The 13,221-nt window shown below is 41.1% G+C and overlaps 1 protein-coding gene and 1 long non-coding RNA gene across 2 annotated transcripts in view; both read left to right on the plus strand.

The window, feature by feature from the left end:
* Positions 1–13,221, plus strand: part of LOC103512952 — a gene marked incomplete at its 5' end in the record, with an annotated part of 17,696 nt that overhangs the window by 3,331 nt on the left and 1,144 nt on the right. The window contains 8 exons of the mRNA XM_026826280.1: positions 307–500; positions 1,333–1,468; positions 9,161–9,399; positions 10,012–10,111; positions 10,391–10,487; positions 11,321–11,488; positions 12,075–12,301; positions 12,977–13,108. Coding sequence (XP_026682081.1) covers positions 307–500; positions 1,333–1,468; positions 9,161–9,399; positions 10,012–10,111; positions 10,391–10,487; positions 11,321–11,488; positions 12,075–12,301; positions 12,977–13,108 — 1,293 coding nt within the window. The remainder of the gene's footprint in view (positions 1–306; positions 501–1,332; positions 1,469–9,160; positions 9,400–10,011; positions 10,112–10,390; positions 10,488–11,320; positions 11,489–12,074; positions 12,302–12,976; positions 13,109–13,221) is intronic.
* Positions 7,902–8,580, plus strand: LOC113468949. The gene is made up of 2 exons (XR_003392519.1): positions 7,902–8,038; positions 8,529–8,580. It is a non-coding gene; the product is annotated as an uncharacterized LOC113468949 (long non-coding RNA).

The following is a 13,221-nucleotide window of genomic DNA, read 5'->3' on the forward strand; positions in this document are numbered from 1 at the left end:
AAAAATGGCGTCTCTAAACCGAGAAAAAAAATGGCGTCTCTAAACCGAGAAAAAATGGCGTCTCTAAACCGCGAAAAAAATGGCGACTCTTAACCGCAGTCGAGAGCTTGGTTTAGTATGGCAAGAGGGGAAACGTAAACCTAAAAGTGGTTAACGCCCCTCACGTCATAAACACACTTCCATGTGAGGGGAGGTAGTGACCTTGAATGAACCGCGCTGAGGTTAGCGGTTAAATGTTAAATAAAATGCACCACTCTTGTACATTTTCTTTTCTCTTATTTTGTCTGTTATTCTTTATTCCCAGATCAATGTTAGATAAGGACAAGGAGCTGACGATTCAAGACCTGACGCTCATGTGCGACCTATTCTACTTACCATTCGAGCACGGAGCCCAAGGTCTACATGTACTTCAGGAATTCAACTGGCTCAAATCCAACTCTCAACTAGTGTCACATAGTAGACTCCTTAAGGAGAAAAGCCTGGCGGATAGAAAACCAGAGGTATGCAGAAGGTCCCGGGTTCGATCCCCTCCATCGACAAAAATTTGTATTCGTTTTTGGATTGCAAATATTTCAATGGGTTACTTTCTGGTGTTCTCGTGTTGACCCAGCACCTAAATTTGTTGATTGGTATGAAATGCTGGGAATTGACTATCAGGTCATTTTCCTCACCACCTAAAGTATTGCAGTGGTGCATATGACCAAGAAATTGACGAGCACCACGTAAATATAATAGATGATAGATAGATAGAAAGAAGTATTGTGTCTCTTCTCGCCCATCTGATGAGAGGCATACTACGGGATGGACATGCTGCGACACAAACCACACGAGTCTAATGTAGCAGTTGTTTCTTTGCTACGAAATAAAATCGGCGGTGAAATACTCATCTTTTTTTTTCTTTGTTCTTTCTTTCATTAGAGCTGCTTCTTCTTCACCTTTTCCCGTGTGCAGACGGGGTCGGCGTTTTTCGTCTGCCTCTCAATCAGCCCTAGGGTGATCGCTTTTGGGCTGACCTCTTCTTCTTCTTCTTCACCTTTTCCCGTGTGCACTGTGCAGACGGGGTCGGCGTTTTTCGTCAGCCCTCAATCAGCCCTAGGGTGATCGCTTTTGGGCTGGCATTTGGTTTTGGCTACCGAATTTTACGAGTGGATGCCCTTCGACTCAACCTTTGCTATTTCTTTAGCAAAAGAAATTCAGGCTGGTATATTCCCTGTTTAACGTCCCCCAGCCAAACGGATTTAGATCTTTCTTTCTTTAGAGCATGTAGAAAAAAATTGGGACGCGCCTAATGAAAGCGCTTAGCTAAACCAGGCTGTCTTCTTATCTTTCCAGGTAGCCGAATGGTTCGAACGGGCCAGTAAGCTGGAAGAATTCAGTCAGAATCTAAACAAGCTGTTCCTACGTCTCACCTACTGTAATAATAGAGAACTCCTGTATGAATTGTACCCCTATGTATGGGATATGCGAGGTGAGATGCGAAATCTATAGAAATGATGGCAGCTTTTTTTTTAAAAAAAAGAGGTTTGACAGAGGGAACTGTAACTGCTAGGGTCTTATCGTCCCGAAATCGAAGAGAGAAGGAAGACAGGAACTCCTGTATGAATTGTACCCCTATGTATGGGATATGCGAGGTGAGATCCGAAATCTATAGATTTTCAGCTATACGGTTAGAGATATTGTCAGACTAAACGGTTAGAGATATTGTAAAAGTTACAATAGAACAACACCCAAAATAAGCATCATTCAATAGGATAAGGAAAGTCGTGTGATGTTCACACCAGATTTTTTTTTTTTTTTACAGGCAGACATAATCTTAGGTTATAATGTCAACTGAGGCCACATCAGGGTTTTCTACCCCGCCATTACGCTGGTGTTTCAACCAGTTACTCACATTGACACATTGACCTCACCTAGCTTGGAAAAGTTGGCAGAGCCTGATTGCCCACACGCTCTCCCGTTTAGCTAAAACCACGCGCAACGTTGCTTTACTTTTAATGATCCATTGGAAACTGGTGCGTTTAGAATGCTATCGCCGCTGGCTTACACCTAAAGGAAATATACCCATCATGTTTTCAACAATATTATACCCTGGCAGGGCTTTGGGCCCGCCTAGAGATTGGCAGCTTTGATTCAGAGATTTTCAGGGTTTTCTACCCCGCCATTACGCTGGTATTTCAACCAGTTACTCATATTGACCTCACCTAGCTTAGAAAAGTCACGCCGCTGGCTTACACCTAAAGGAAATATACCCATCATGTTTTCAACAATATTATACCCTGGCAGGGCTTTGGGCCCGCCTAGAGATTATCTTTCCGAGTTAGTTCTACTTTTTTTTTGTCAATCAGGTTGCTTAATCCGAGTGATCGCCTACGGGAGCGTATGCCGTGACGTCAAATTTCACGATTTACCGGTATTTTTTAAATCGATTTATCTCGGAATCTAGAAGTCGTAGAAGAAAAAGAAAAATTCCGTTGGTCCTCATTTTTATTAGCTGAGGAGATGTAATATGTCTATTATGAATTGTCATAATAAAATGTTATTATGTTTCAATTCAATTCTCCTTCTCCCCCTCCTCCTCCTCCCACTTCTTTTCCTCCTCCGTTTTATTAGCTGAGGAGATGTAATATGTCTATTATGAATTGTCATAATAAAATGTTATTATGTTTCAATTCAATTCTCCTTCTCCCCCTCCTCCTCCTCCCACTTCTATAAGCATTATTATTATTCTTCCACCTCCTCCTCCTCCTCCGCCTCTTCTTTTTTTAAAATTGGTTTTATTTATTTCTGTATTTATTTCAGGTGATCAAATCCCGCCTAGTGTGGAGGAGCAACATCCTTCACTTATGGTGATGAGTATTTTACCTCGAGTGAGCGACCTCTCTATTGCAAAACGACTAGAACGGATTTAGATCTTTCTTTCTTTAGAGCATGTAGAAAAAAATTGGGACGCGCCTAATGAAAGCGCTTAGCTAAACCAGGCTGTCTTCTTATCTTTCCAGGTAGCCGAATGGTTCGAACGGGCCAGTAAGCTGGAAGAAATGTTCTATCAAAGCTGCGAAAAAAAAACTCTCTATTAGGTTTAGGTATTAATCAAACACAAGTTTTCTTATAATACTTCTCAATTTTCAATGGAAATCAAAACCACCTGTTATATTCCAAACTCGCAACCAACCTCAGTGGCGCAGTTGTTAACGCGTCGGACTTCGAATCTGAAGGTTGATGGTTCAAGTCCATGTCAAGTCATGAGATTTACCTAGGTGTAATAATAACTGGGGAGTGGGGAACGACATTCAACTGTGCTCGATACAATTTAAATTCCTTTGCTTTGGGTATGGTAGGTACACTGAATATTTTGATATTTAGGTAATTGAAGTCCTTCCTGGATAAAATCCCTCTATTTCCTGTTGTTGTAGCGGCTTTAGCTTTCGCCGAATGGCGATAGCAGAATAAAGAAAAGATGTCTTTTTGTATCTGCTATACACCGGGGTGATGATCTCTAGCTCTAGCCATGTTAAATAGGCTGGCTCCTTCTGAACCGCAGTCAACCATCGTGAGGACTTGTGCTTGGTCTTTAAAAGCAGAGAGAACCCTTTGTGGAACTGCCAGCTTGCTAGGCTGGTTAGGGTTAGCTGTTCTCCTCCCTGTTTATAGTGTAGGTACAAGTCCTCACAATGGTTGACTGCGGTTCAGGACGAGCCAATTAAACATGGCTCGAGACCATCATCCCCGGTTTATGGCAGATACAAAAAGACATGTTTTCTTAATCCTGCCATTACCATTGGGCGAAAGCTAAAACCGCTACAACAACACCACTACCACCACCACCACCACCATCATCATCACCACCATGTTTCTTCATGTTTTGACTGCTTGATATTTCAGCTAAATAAAGGAACGCCTTAGAATATTTTGTACCCCTTGTTCTTACTGAATCTTGTTCCTACTGAAAAATAAATAAATAAATAAAGCACTGTTAATACTAATGTATTGCAGAGCAATCTAGAGTATGGTTGAGGGGCTTTGTTCATCGACCTGTTAAAGCACTGTTAATACTAATGTATTGCAGAGCAATCTAGAGTATGGTTGAGGGGCTTTGTTCATCGACCTGTCCAGTAGGATAGAACGATAATGGTTATGTATCTTCTCTTCTTGTAGAGTAATGGTACAACGGACAGTTCCATGTTGACCGCGACACCCACGCCATCTACCGGCCTGATCATGAACTCCCTCATCTCCGAGAACAAAGTACTGAGCGAACCCATGGATTGTAATTCTTGCACGGGGACCGCGACCCCATTAGACACCTCCCCGGGGAGCAAAACTGATGAAGTACCCATGCAGGTGGAGGACAGCGAAGCTACGCCCTCTAGTGACAAGTAAGTGAAATTAACAGATTAACACAGATGAAAGTCTATCAGGGTTTAAAATACGCGACCTAGAAAGCCTGGAAAAGTCGTGGAATCTGAAAATCGGCCCCAAAAGTCATGGAAAATCGTGAAATTTTAAAGAAAACCTGGAAAAGTCGTGGAATTTGCTGCACGGTCAAAAAATTAAAAATATTTCAAATTAAATATCAAGTGTTTCCGAAAAACGCATGCTACTTTCATTTTCTGCTTTGTATGCCACTTTAAACCTATTCCATTGTGTACTTGTCCTACTAAAGTACTATTTGTACCAATACTTGTGGGGAGGTTCCTTCTCTTCTCTGCGAAATTGGGGATGGATAATTAGAGTCGAGGAAAAGCTCTTACCTTGTGAATTTGAGTCTCTCTGCGCAATGCTATAGTAGACTGGTAAGTTGCTATAATGCTATATTGCGATGACTGGTAAGTGACTACTGAGGTACTGAGTCTACCAATAAAGTATAGAAGTTGACCCCCCATTGATATGGGGGTCTATATTTGTAATTTAGACAGTTATTCGATTTCCCCCCCCCTTTTTTTTCGAAATACTACTGTACCTACCAAAAGTATGGGACTTGGAGCTCTATTTATATGGGCTCCTATTTGCAATTCGACATTTTTGTGACTACTGAGTCTACCAATAAAGTATAGGAGTTGACCCCCCATTGATATGGGGGTCTATATTTGTAATTTAGACAGTTATTCGATTTCCCCCCCTTTTTTTTTCGAAATACTACTGTACCTACCAAAAGTATGGGACTTGGAGCTCTATTTATATGGGCTCCTATTTGCAATTCGACATTTTTTTTTTTCAAGCCCGAAAGTCACATGCCTTCTGACACACTCAGTTCTTCGAGCATGAAACCTTGCCCAATGCAATTTGAAGAAACTATTTACTGATAACGTGGATGTGATGAACTTTAGTTGTTCATTTTTTTAGCTCCTGAATGTAATAGATTGTCGTGTGATGTTCAGACCGTGTGATGTTCAGACATTTCTTTGGTTATTAATTTATTATTATGAAATACCCTTCTCTTGCTTCTCTTTCACAGGCTCCCTGAATTTCAAAAGCCCAAGGCCTCCTACGGGCCCATTGTGAAGCCCCAGGTGGGCCTGCCCCCCATCCTCAAGTGGGCTTTGTTCAGTTCAATCTTCATGTTTTATACTTTTTCTGGGTTTAGATTTATCCATTGTCAGGGTATATCTACCCTCCTTGACCTGGTGCTTTCCCTGGTCTTTTCTGCCTAACATGGGGTGTACTTGGAAAATTTGGTTTCACAGGGGTTTAACGTTAGTGTAGAACTAACTCCCAAGGTCTTTATTGACGTGGGTGTTATCTTTCATGCGCCAATAAGAAAAATTAAAAAGATTCTTCCTAAAATAAGTCGGGGTGAAAGGGTTTTAAAGCCAGATGGCAGAAAGCTCGATGTCTTTTTTTTCGCATGGAGTGTGGACTTGAAGATCTCCGCAAACGAAAGAACCGTCCTGACATACGCCTTTAATAAAACGAAAATAAACACACTTTAAAATGAAGAAGACTAAAAAATGGAGTTTCATCGCCGTTTTTATACCTCTCGTACATATTTTCTGAAGAAGCCAGGGGTGTCTCCGCAAACGAAAGAACCGTCCTGACATACGCCTTTAATAAAACGAAAATATACACACTTTAAAATGAAGAAGACTAAAAAATGGAGTTTCATCGCCGCCTTTATACCTCTCGTACATATTTTCTGAAGAAGCCAGGGGTATAATAATAATAATAGACTCTTGAGTGGAAGGTAACCACTAGGCAAGGTTAACGCCTCAGGCTTTCTTTACCACCTAACCCTTAGAGCTCCATTACTATATTTATTATGTGGTCAAATTCTCAAATAAATGATAAAATTCTATGCCTGGACTGGGATCGAACCCACGCCCTCCTGTTTACCAGGCGAGCGTCTTGACCACTACGCCACCGAGGTAGGTATGGGTATGTTCGTAAGTAGATACCTACGCCAAAAATGAGACTTCTTCTAGATCTAAAAGGAAGTAAAGTAGATAGTTACCCAGATAAGATAAAGTCCGTACAATGTCTTTTAATTTGAATCTGTTTCAGGATTCTACGGAAGACCATGGACTACAGAACAAAGAAAGGATCTATTTGTAAAGTAAGTACATTTGTGACAAGCCTTGAACATTAAAGTACGCTTAACACGATTAAATCAACCGTGATAACCACTACACCACTGAGGTTGGTTTTCATTCTAGCAGGATAGATAAGATATGTTCTATTCAATGGCGTAGGTATATAAATTTTTTGGGGCCCTCTTTGCCAGGTTTTGCCGGGGCCCCCGGGGTCAATAGATTGACGAGGAGGATTCTTCAAATTATGGGCATTTGGGGTCTCTGTGGAGCTCCTAAAGGCCTGTTCAGACTTGTCGTTCGAAAAAAAATCGTGTCGTTCGTAGTGGGAACACTCTCATTTAATTACATTCCTACAAGGACATTTTGTGGCGTTGAGAAAAAAATCCTGTCGTGTGAAGCTGTGTAGGGAGTAGTGGGACCATTCTCTTTTAAATTACATTGTCTACAGGGCATTCGAAAAAAAGTAAAAAAAAAAAAATCTACCTACGCCAAAAATGAGACTCCTTCTAGATCTAAAAGGAAGTAAAGTAGATAGTTACCCAGATAAGATAAAGTCCGTACAATGTCTTTTAATTTGAATCTGTTTCAGGATTCTACGGAAGACCATGGACTACAGAACAAAGAAAGGATCTATTTGTAAAGTAAGTATATTTGTGACCAATTTGAATCTGTTTCAGGATTCTACGGAAGACCATGGACTACAGAACAAAGAAAGGATCTATTTGTAAAGTAAGTATATTTGTGACAATCCTTGAACATTAAAGTATGCTTAACACGATTAAATCAACCGTGATAACCACTACACCACTGAGGTTGGTTTTAATTCTAGTAAGATAGACAAGATATATTCTATTCAATGGCGTAGGTATATAAATTTTTGGGGCCCTCTTTGCCAGGTTTTGCCGGGGCCCCCCGGGTCAATAGATTCACGAGGAGGATTCTTCAAACTGTGGGCATTTGGGGTCTCTGTGGAGCTCCTAAAGGCCTGTTCAGACTTGTCGTTCGGAAAAAAAATCGTGTCGTTCGTAGTGGGAACACTCTCATTCAATTACATTCCTACAAGGACATTTTGTGGCGTTGAGAAAAAAATCCAGTCGTGTGAAGCTGTGTAGGGAGTAGTGGGACCATTCTCTTTTAAATTACATTGTCTACAGGGCATTCGAAAAAAAGTTGAAAAAAAAAAAAAAAAAAAAAAAAACGGAGAAAAAAAAGGGCAGCAATCACCCTAGGGCTGATTGAGAGACTGTCAAGAAATGCCGACCCTGTTAACATCTTAGCATATTGGGACATCTTGTTATAAGCTGATTACATATAATCAAAGCACTACCTTATACATATTTCACCACATCACAATCTTGTCTTTCGAATTTTTCCAGGAAGATCCCCGGATATTATACCGAAAATTCGCGGCGTTCTGACAAATCCCAACTGTGAATACGGTGCCAATTTTATAGCTATCCATACTTTGGCACAGTGGAGTAAATGTAGTGCAGATATCAAACCAGAACTCAGTAAGTTTTTTTTTTTTAATTATGTTCTCAGTTTCGTGAAAACAGCTGTCTGGCTGGGGGACTTTAAAGAGGGAGGATACCCGCCTGAATTTTCCCTTACTAAAGAAACAGCAATAGTTGTGTGCAAAGGGCATCCACTCGTTACAATTTTGTAGCCAAAACCAAATATCAGTCTATAAGCAATCACCCTCCTAGGGCTGATTGAGAGCCTGACAAAAACGCCGACCCCGTCTGTATATGCGAAAAGGCGAAGAAGAAGATTATTTCTATTTTTTTAAGTCTTTAATGGCATGATACATACTCCAAGAGTGAGCTCTTTCACCCAACCGGCATTGTCGATTTTTTTTCTTCTTCAACTTTTAATTTTTCAATTAATTTTCTCAAGGATTTTTAATTTTATTTCCTTTTTCTTTGTACTATTACGATCCATCGAATGTAAATTAACGGAATTTTTTGCCAATGAATTAACATATGAATTAATTATTTCCAGACGAATCAATATCGGCCGACATCAAGCTAGAGACAGAGTCTGAGGATGGCACTATATCCGAGGACTATGCGAGTACTCTGCCTAGAGATTATCTTTCCGAGTTAGTTCTACTTTTTTTTGTCAATCAGGTTGCTTAATCCGAGTGATCGCCTACGGGAGCGTATGCCGTGACGTCAAAGTTCACGATTTACCGGTATTTTTTAAATCGATTTATCTCGGGATCTAGAAGAGTCGTAGAAGAAAAAGAAAAATTCCGTTGGTCCTCATTTTTCCTGCTCTATGACTTTGAAACATCACCCAAGTATGCATCGTAGAAGAAAAAGAAAAATTCCGTTGGTCCTCATTTTTCCTGCTCTATGACTTTGAAACATCACCCAAGTAAGCTTCCGTTAGTCCTTATTTTTCCTGCTCTATGACTTTGAAACATCACCCAAGTAAGCGCAACTGATCTATTTTCCAATCTTTGGTGATATAGGAGCGCGACTGATATGTAGCCCCTTCCATAAACGACCATTCTATTTTACATACAGGTGTCGTCTCCCTTCTCAACTCCTACATCAAATGGCTGGCCAGCGGCCACTGTCAGGACAGTCGCTCCCCTTCCTTAAACCACCATTCTATTTTACATACAGGTGTCGTCTCCCTTCTCAACTCCTACATCAAATGGCTGGCCAGCGGCCACTGTCAGGACAGTCGCTCTTCCACCCAACCGGCCAGCGGGGGGCCCGAGTCGGCCGATTCCGTCAGCCCCATCTCCTGTCTCACTCTGCCCGGTAACTACACGTGGTTCAGTAAAGGATGGAAAGAGACTTTCATGTCGGGCGATCAAGAGCCGTGGGTGTTCCGAGGCGGACTCACTGCTGACTTACAGGTAATTTTATGCTGGTCCATAAATATATTGCTACTTGTGTTAAATTGAGATCAACATTCTGATTTACCTAGTTTAAGGTGTTCCCATACCCATTACACCCTAGTTCAAGGCGTTTTCAGGAGGTGTTTACCTTGGATTTCCGGAATAGTTTGACGGCTGACTTAAGGTAATTTACTACTGAACCATAAATGTATTGCTGCTAATCTGAAAGTTAAATCAGCATATTGATTTGCAATGGGATCGAAAATTTTCATTTTGAAATCCATCCACCCTGTTGCCTATTGTAATGTGTTATTTTTCTTTATTGTTTAAACAAGGCGTTTTTCGCCATCCTCTCAATCAGCCCAAACTAGGGTGATTGTTTTGGGCTGACATTTGGTTTTGGCTACGAATTTTTCAAGTGGATGCCCTTCGCATTCAACCTTTGCTGTTTCTTTAGCAAGGGGAATTCAGGCTGGTATACTCCCTGTTTAAAGTCCCCCAGTCAGACTAAGCTCGTCTACTCCCTGTTTAACGTCCCCTAGCCAGACTTGGGGAGTAAAGGGACAGTCATATTCTGGCAGGGTAAACAGGGTATAATCTATTCTATTCTGTTCTATTCTATTATTCCAGCGCCTAATCCCAGTTGACGCCAGCACGGATTTGTTTGCCTACAAGCCCCCCACGGAGCCCACGTCTCAAATCTACACCATACGTCCCTATCTAAGTGAAGATGAAGATAATAATAGTGCTTACTCACAGATACAGTTGCAAGAGTAGAATCAACTACCAGACAAACTGGATCTGCCAAAGTTATACCTCTTCACAAAACCATAATTAAATTTTCAGTCTTATTCTGGCAGGGTAAACAGGGTATAATCTATTCTATTCTGTTCTATTCTATTATTCCAGCGCCTAATCCCAGTTGATGCCAGCACGGATTTGTTTGCCTACAAGCCCCCCACGGAGCCCACGTCTCAAATCTACACCATACGTCCCTATCTAAGTGAAGATGAAGCCGGAGTGTACAATGTATGTAGAAGAACGTGCCTGGACACTCAGGATGGGAGTGAGGTGTTCCCTGACCTGCCTAATCTCGCCCCTGATAGGTAATAAATGAATAACCCATAAGAGCCGAACTTTTTTTCTCCATTGGATCTAGCTGAAATTTAACAGCTTCTAACTCCGGACCCTGTGTAAATCAAATGGGTGACGTCAAAGAAAACACTTGACACTGTGTTAACTCTCAGTGGTAATGGTAAGATCAGGCATTAGAGATGAATATTGAAATTCCGAAATCGAAGAGAGAAAGAGGACAAGATAGGAGAAAGCCAGACGTTCCTAGAACGAACCTAGATGGCTTCATAGAGGGAACTATAACAGTGGAGGCCTTATCGTCCTGAAATCAAAAAGGGAATTAGTACAAGATATGAGAAAGCCAGACGTTTCGAGAACGAACCTAGATAAGGAGGTTTGGTAGAGCCAACGGTAACAATGAAGGTCTTATCGTCCTGAAATAAAAAAAAAGAAGTAAAAAGGAATGGGGACAGGATAGGAGAAAGCCTGGCTCCGGACCGGTACTGAGTAAACATGCCAAATAATAGTGAAAATAGTAGGAAATTGTGTTTTCTAACTAATAGACAAATCCCCGATGCACTCTGACGTGGAGCGAATGAGATATTGGCAAAAAAGAGAGAAGGGTTTGGTGTGACTTTAAGGTAGGCCTCATGGGATAATGTATGTAGAACGTGTGTGGACATTCAGGATGGGAGTGAGGTGTTCCCACAAGTAAGTTAGTATTCTGTTACTGTTATTACTGACACATGTATTAATTTTTAATTTTATAACCCATGAAATATACGAGACCTTGCTTAGACTGCTGGGGTAAAGGGACTTTTCTGTTCTATTCGGGCAGGATAAACAAGGTGTATTCTATTTGCAGGCTAGTAGGCGCATTCCTAACCCTCTCCCCAGAGCTGTGTATGGTGTGTGAATATAATGACGGCATAGCCGGCTATGCGTTGGCGGCTAGGGACGCCAAAACTTTCCATTCTCGCCCAAAACTTTCCAAAACTTTCTACTCCTTTCCTCGTTGGCAACCTAAACATCAGCTGTCTAATTTAATTAAATTATTCTTAATTAACTATTTCTAATTATAAAACACTGCCAAATAATAGTGAAAATTGTAGGAAATTTTGTTTTCTAACTAATAGACAAATCCTCGATGCACTCTGACGTGGAGCGAATGAGATATTGGCAAAAAAGAGAGAAGGGTTTGGTGTGACTTTAAGGTAGGCCCCATGGGATAATGTATGTAGAACGTGTGTGGACACTCAGGATGGGAGTGAGGTGTTCCCACAAGTAAGTTAGTATTCTGTTACTGTTATTACTGACACATGTATTAATTTTTTAACCCATGAAATATACGAGACCTTGCTTAGACTGCTGGGGTAAAGGGACTTTTCTGTTCTATTCGGGCAGGATAAACAAGGTGTATTCTATTCTCTCTCTATTTTATTCTATTTCCAGAGCTATGTATGGTGTGTGAATATAATGACGGTATAGCCGGCTATGCGTTGGCGTTATGGCGGCACGGGACGCCAAAACTTTCCATTCTCGCCTGCAGGTGGCCTGCTCGCCGGAAATGTGTGATAAAATATTCTATTCTACTACATATAATTCTATTCTATTTGCAGGCTAGTAGGCGCATTCCTAACCCTCTCCCCAGAGCTGTGTATGGTGTGTGAGGATAATGACGGCATAGCCGGCTATGCATTGGCGGCACGGGACGCCAAAACTTTCCATTCTCGCCTCCAGGTGGCCTACTTGCCGGAAATGTGTGATAAATACCCGTCAGCCAGTCTGGGAGACGCTCCGCAGGGTATTGTGTCCGAAATGATATCCTGGTTTCATGAGTTTAAAGGTGAGATAAGCTCAGATTGGAACACAAAAAGCCCAATCTGAGGCTTAGGGGTAGGTGCTAAACAAAAAGCCCAATCTGAGGCTTAGGGGTAGGTGCTAAACAAAAAGCCCATTCAGATTGGGCTTTTTGTGTCTTTCATACACAAAAAGTCCAATCTGAGGCTTAGGGGTAGGTGCTAAACAGCCATAAAGGATGAGTTAAGCTTCTACGAATCTAAGCCAGCCTATCCTTCTCCTCCTCCGTTTTATTAGCTGAGGAGATGTAATATGTCTATTATGAATTGTAATAATAAAATGTTGTAATAAAAATAAGTGTAATAAAAAAATGTTATTATGTTTCAATTCAATTCTCCTTCTCCTCCTTCTCCTCCTCCTCCTCCTCCTCCCACTTCTTCTCTTCCTCCGTTTTATTAGCTGAGGAGATGTAATATGTCTATTATGAATTGTAATAATAAAATGTTATTATGTTTCAATTCAATTCTCCTTCTCCCCCCCCTCCTCCTCCTCCTTCTCCTCCTCCTCCTCTTCTCCTCTTCTTAGGAACTTTTCAGTCCTATGCGAGCAGTACAAATAAGCATTATTATTATTATTCTTCCACCTCCTCCTCCTTCTCCTTCTCCTCCTCCTCCGCCTCTTTTTTTAAAGTTGGTTTTATTTATTTCTGTATTTATTTCAGGTGATCAAATACCGCCTAGTGTGGAGGAGCAACATCCTTCACTTATGGTGATGAGTATTTTACCTCGAGTGAGCGACCTCTCTATTGCAAAACGACTAGTGACCTGTCTCCTGGCCGCTCTACGATCTAATGGTAACGTTTGTTGTTGGTGCTTTTTTTTTACTAAAATGTTTTTTTTTTTTGCTTCATGTTCTATCAAAGCTGCGAAAAAAAAAATCTCTATTAGGTTTAGGTATTCATCAAAT

Source organism: Diaphorina citri, unplaced genomic scaffold (assembly GCF_000475195.1).
Source record: "Diaphorina citri unplaced genomic scaffold, Diaci psyllid genome assembly version 1.1 scaffold904, whole genome shotgun sequence".
Taxonomy (NCBI): domain Eukaryota; kingdom Metazoa; phylum Arthropoda; class Insecta; order Hemiptera; family Psyllidae; genus Diaphorina; species Diaphorina citri.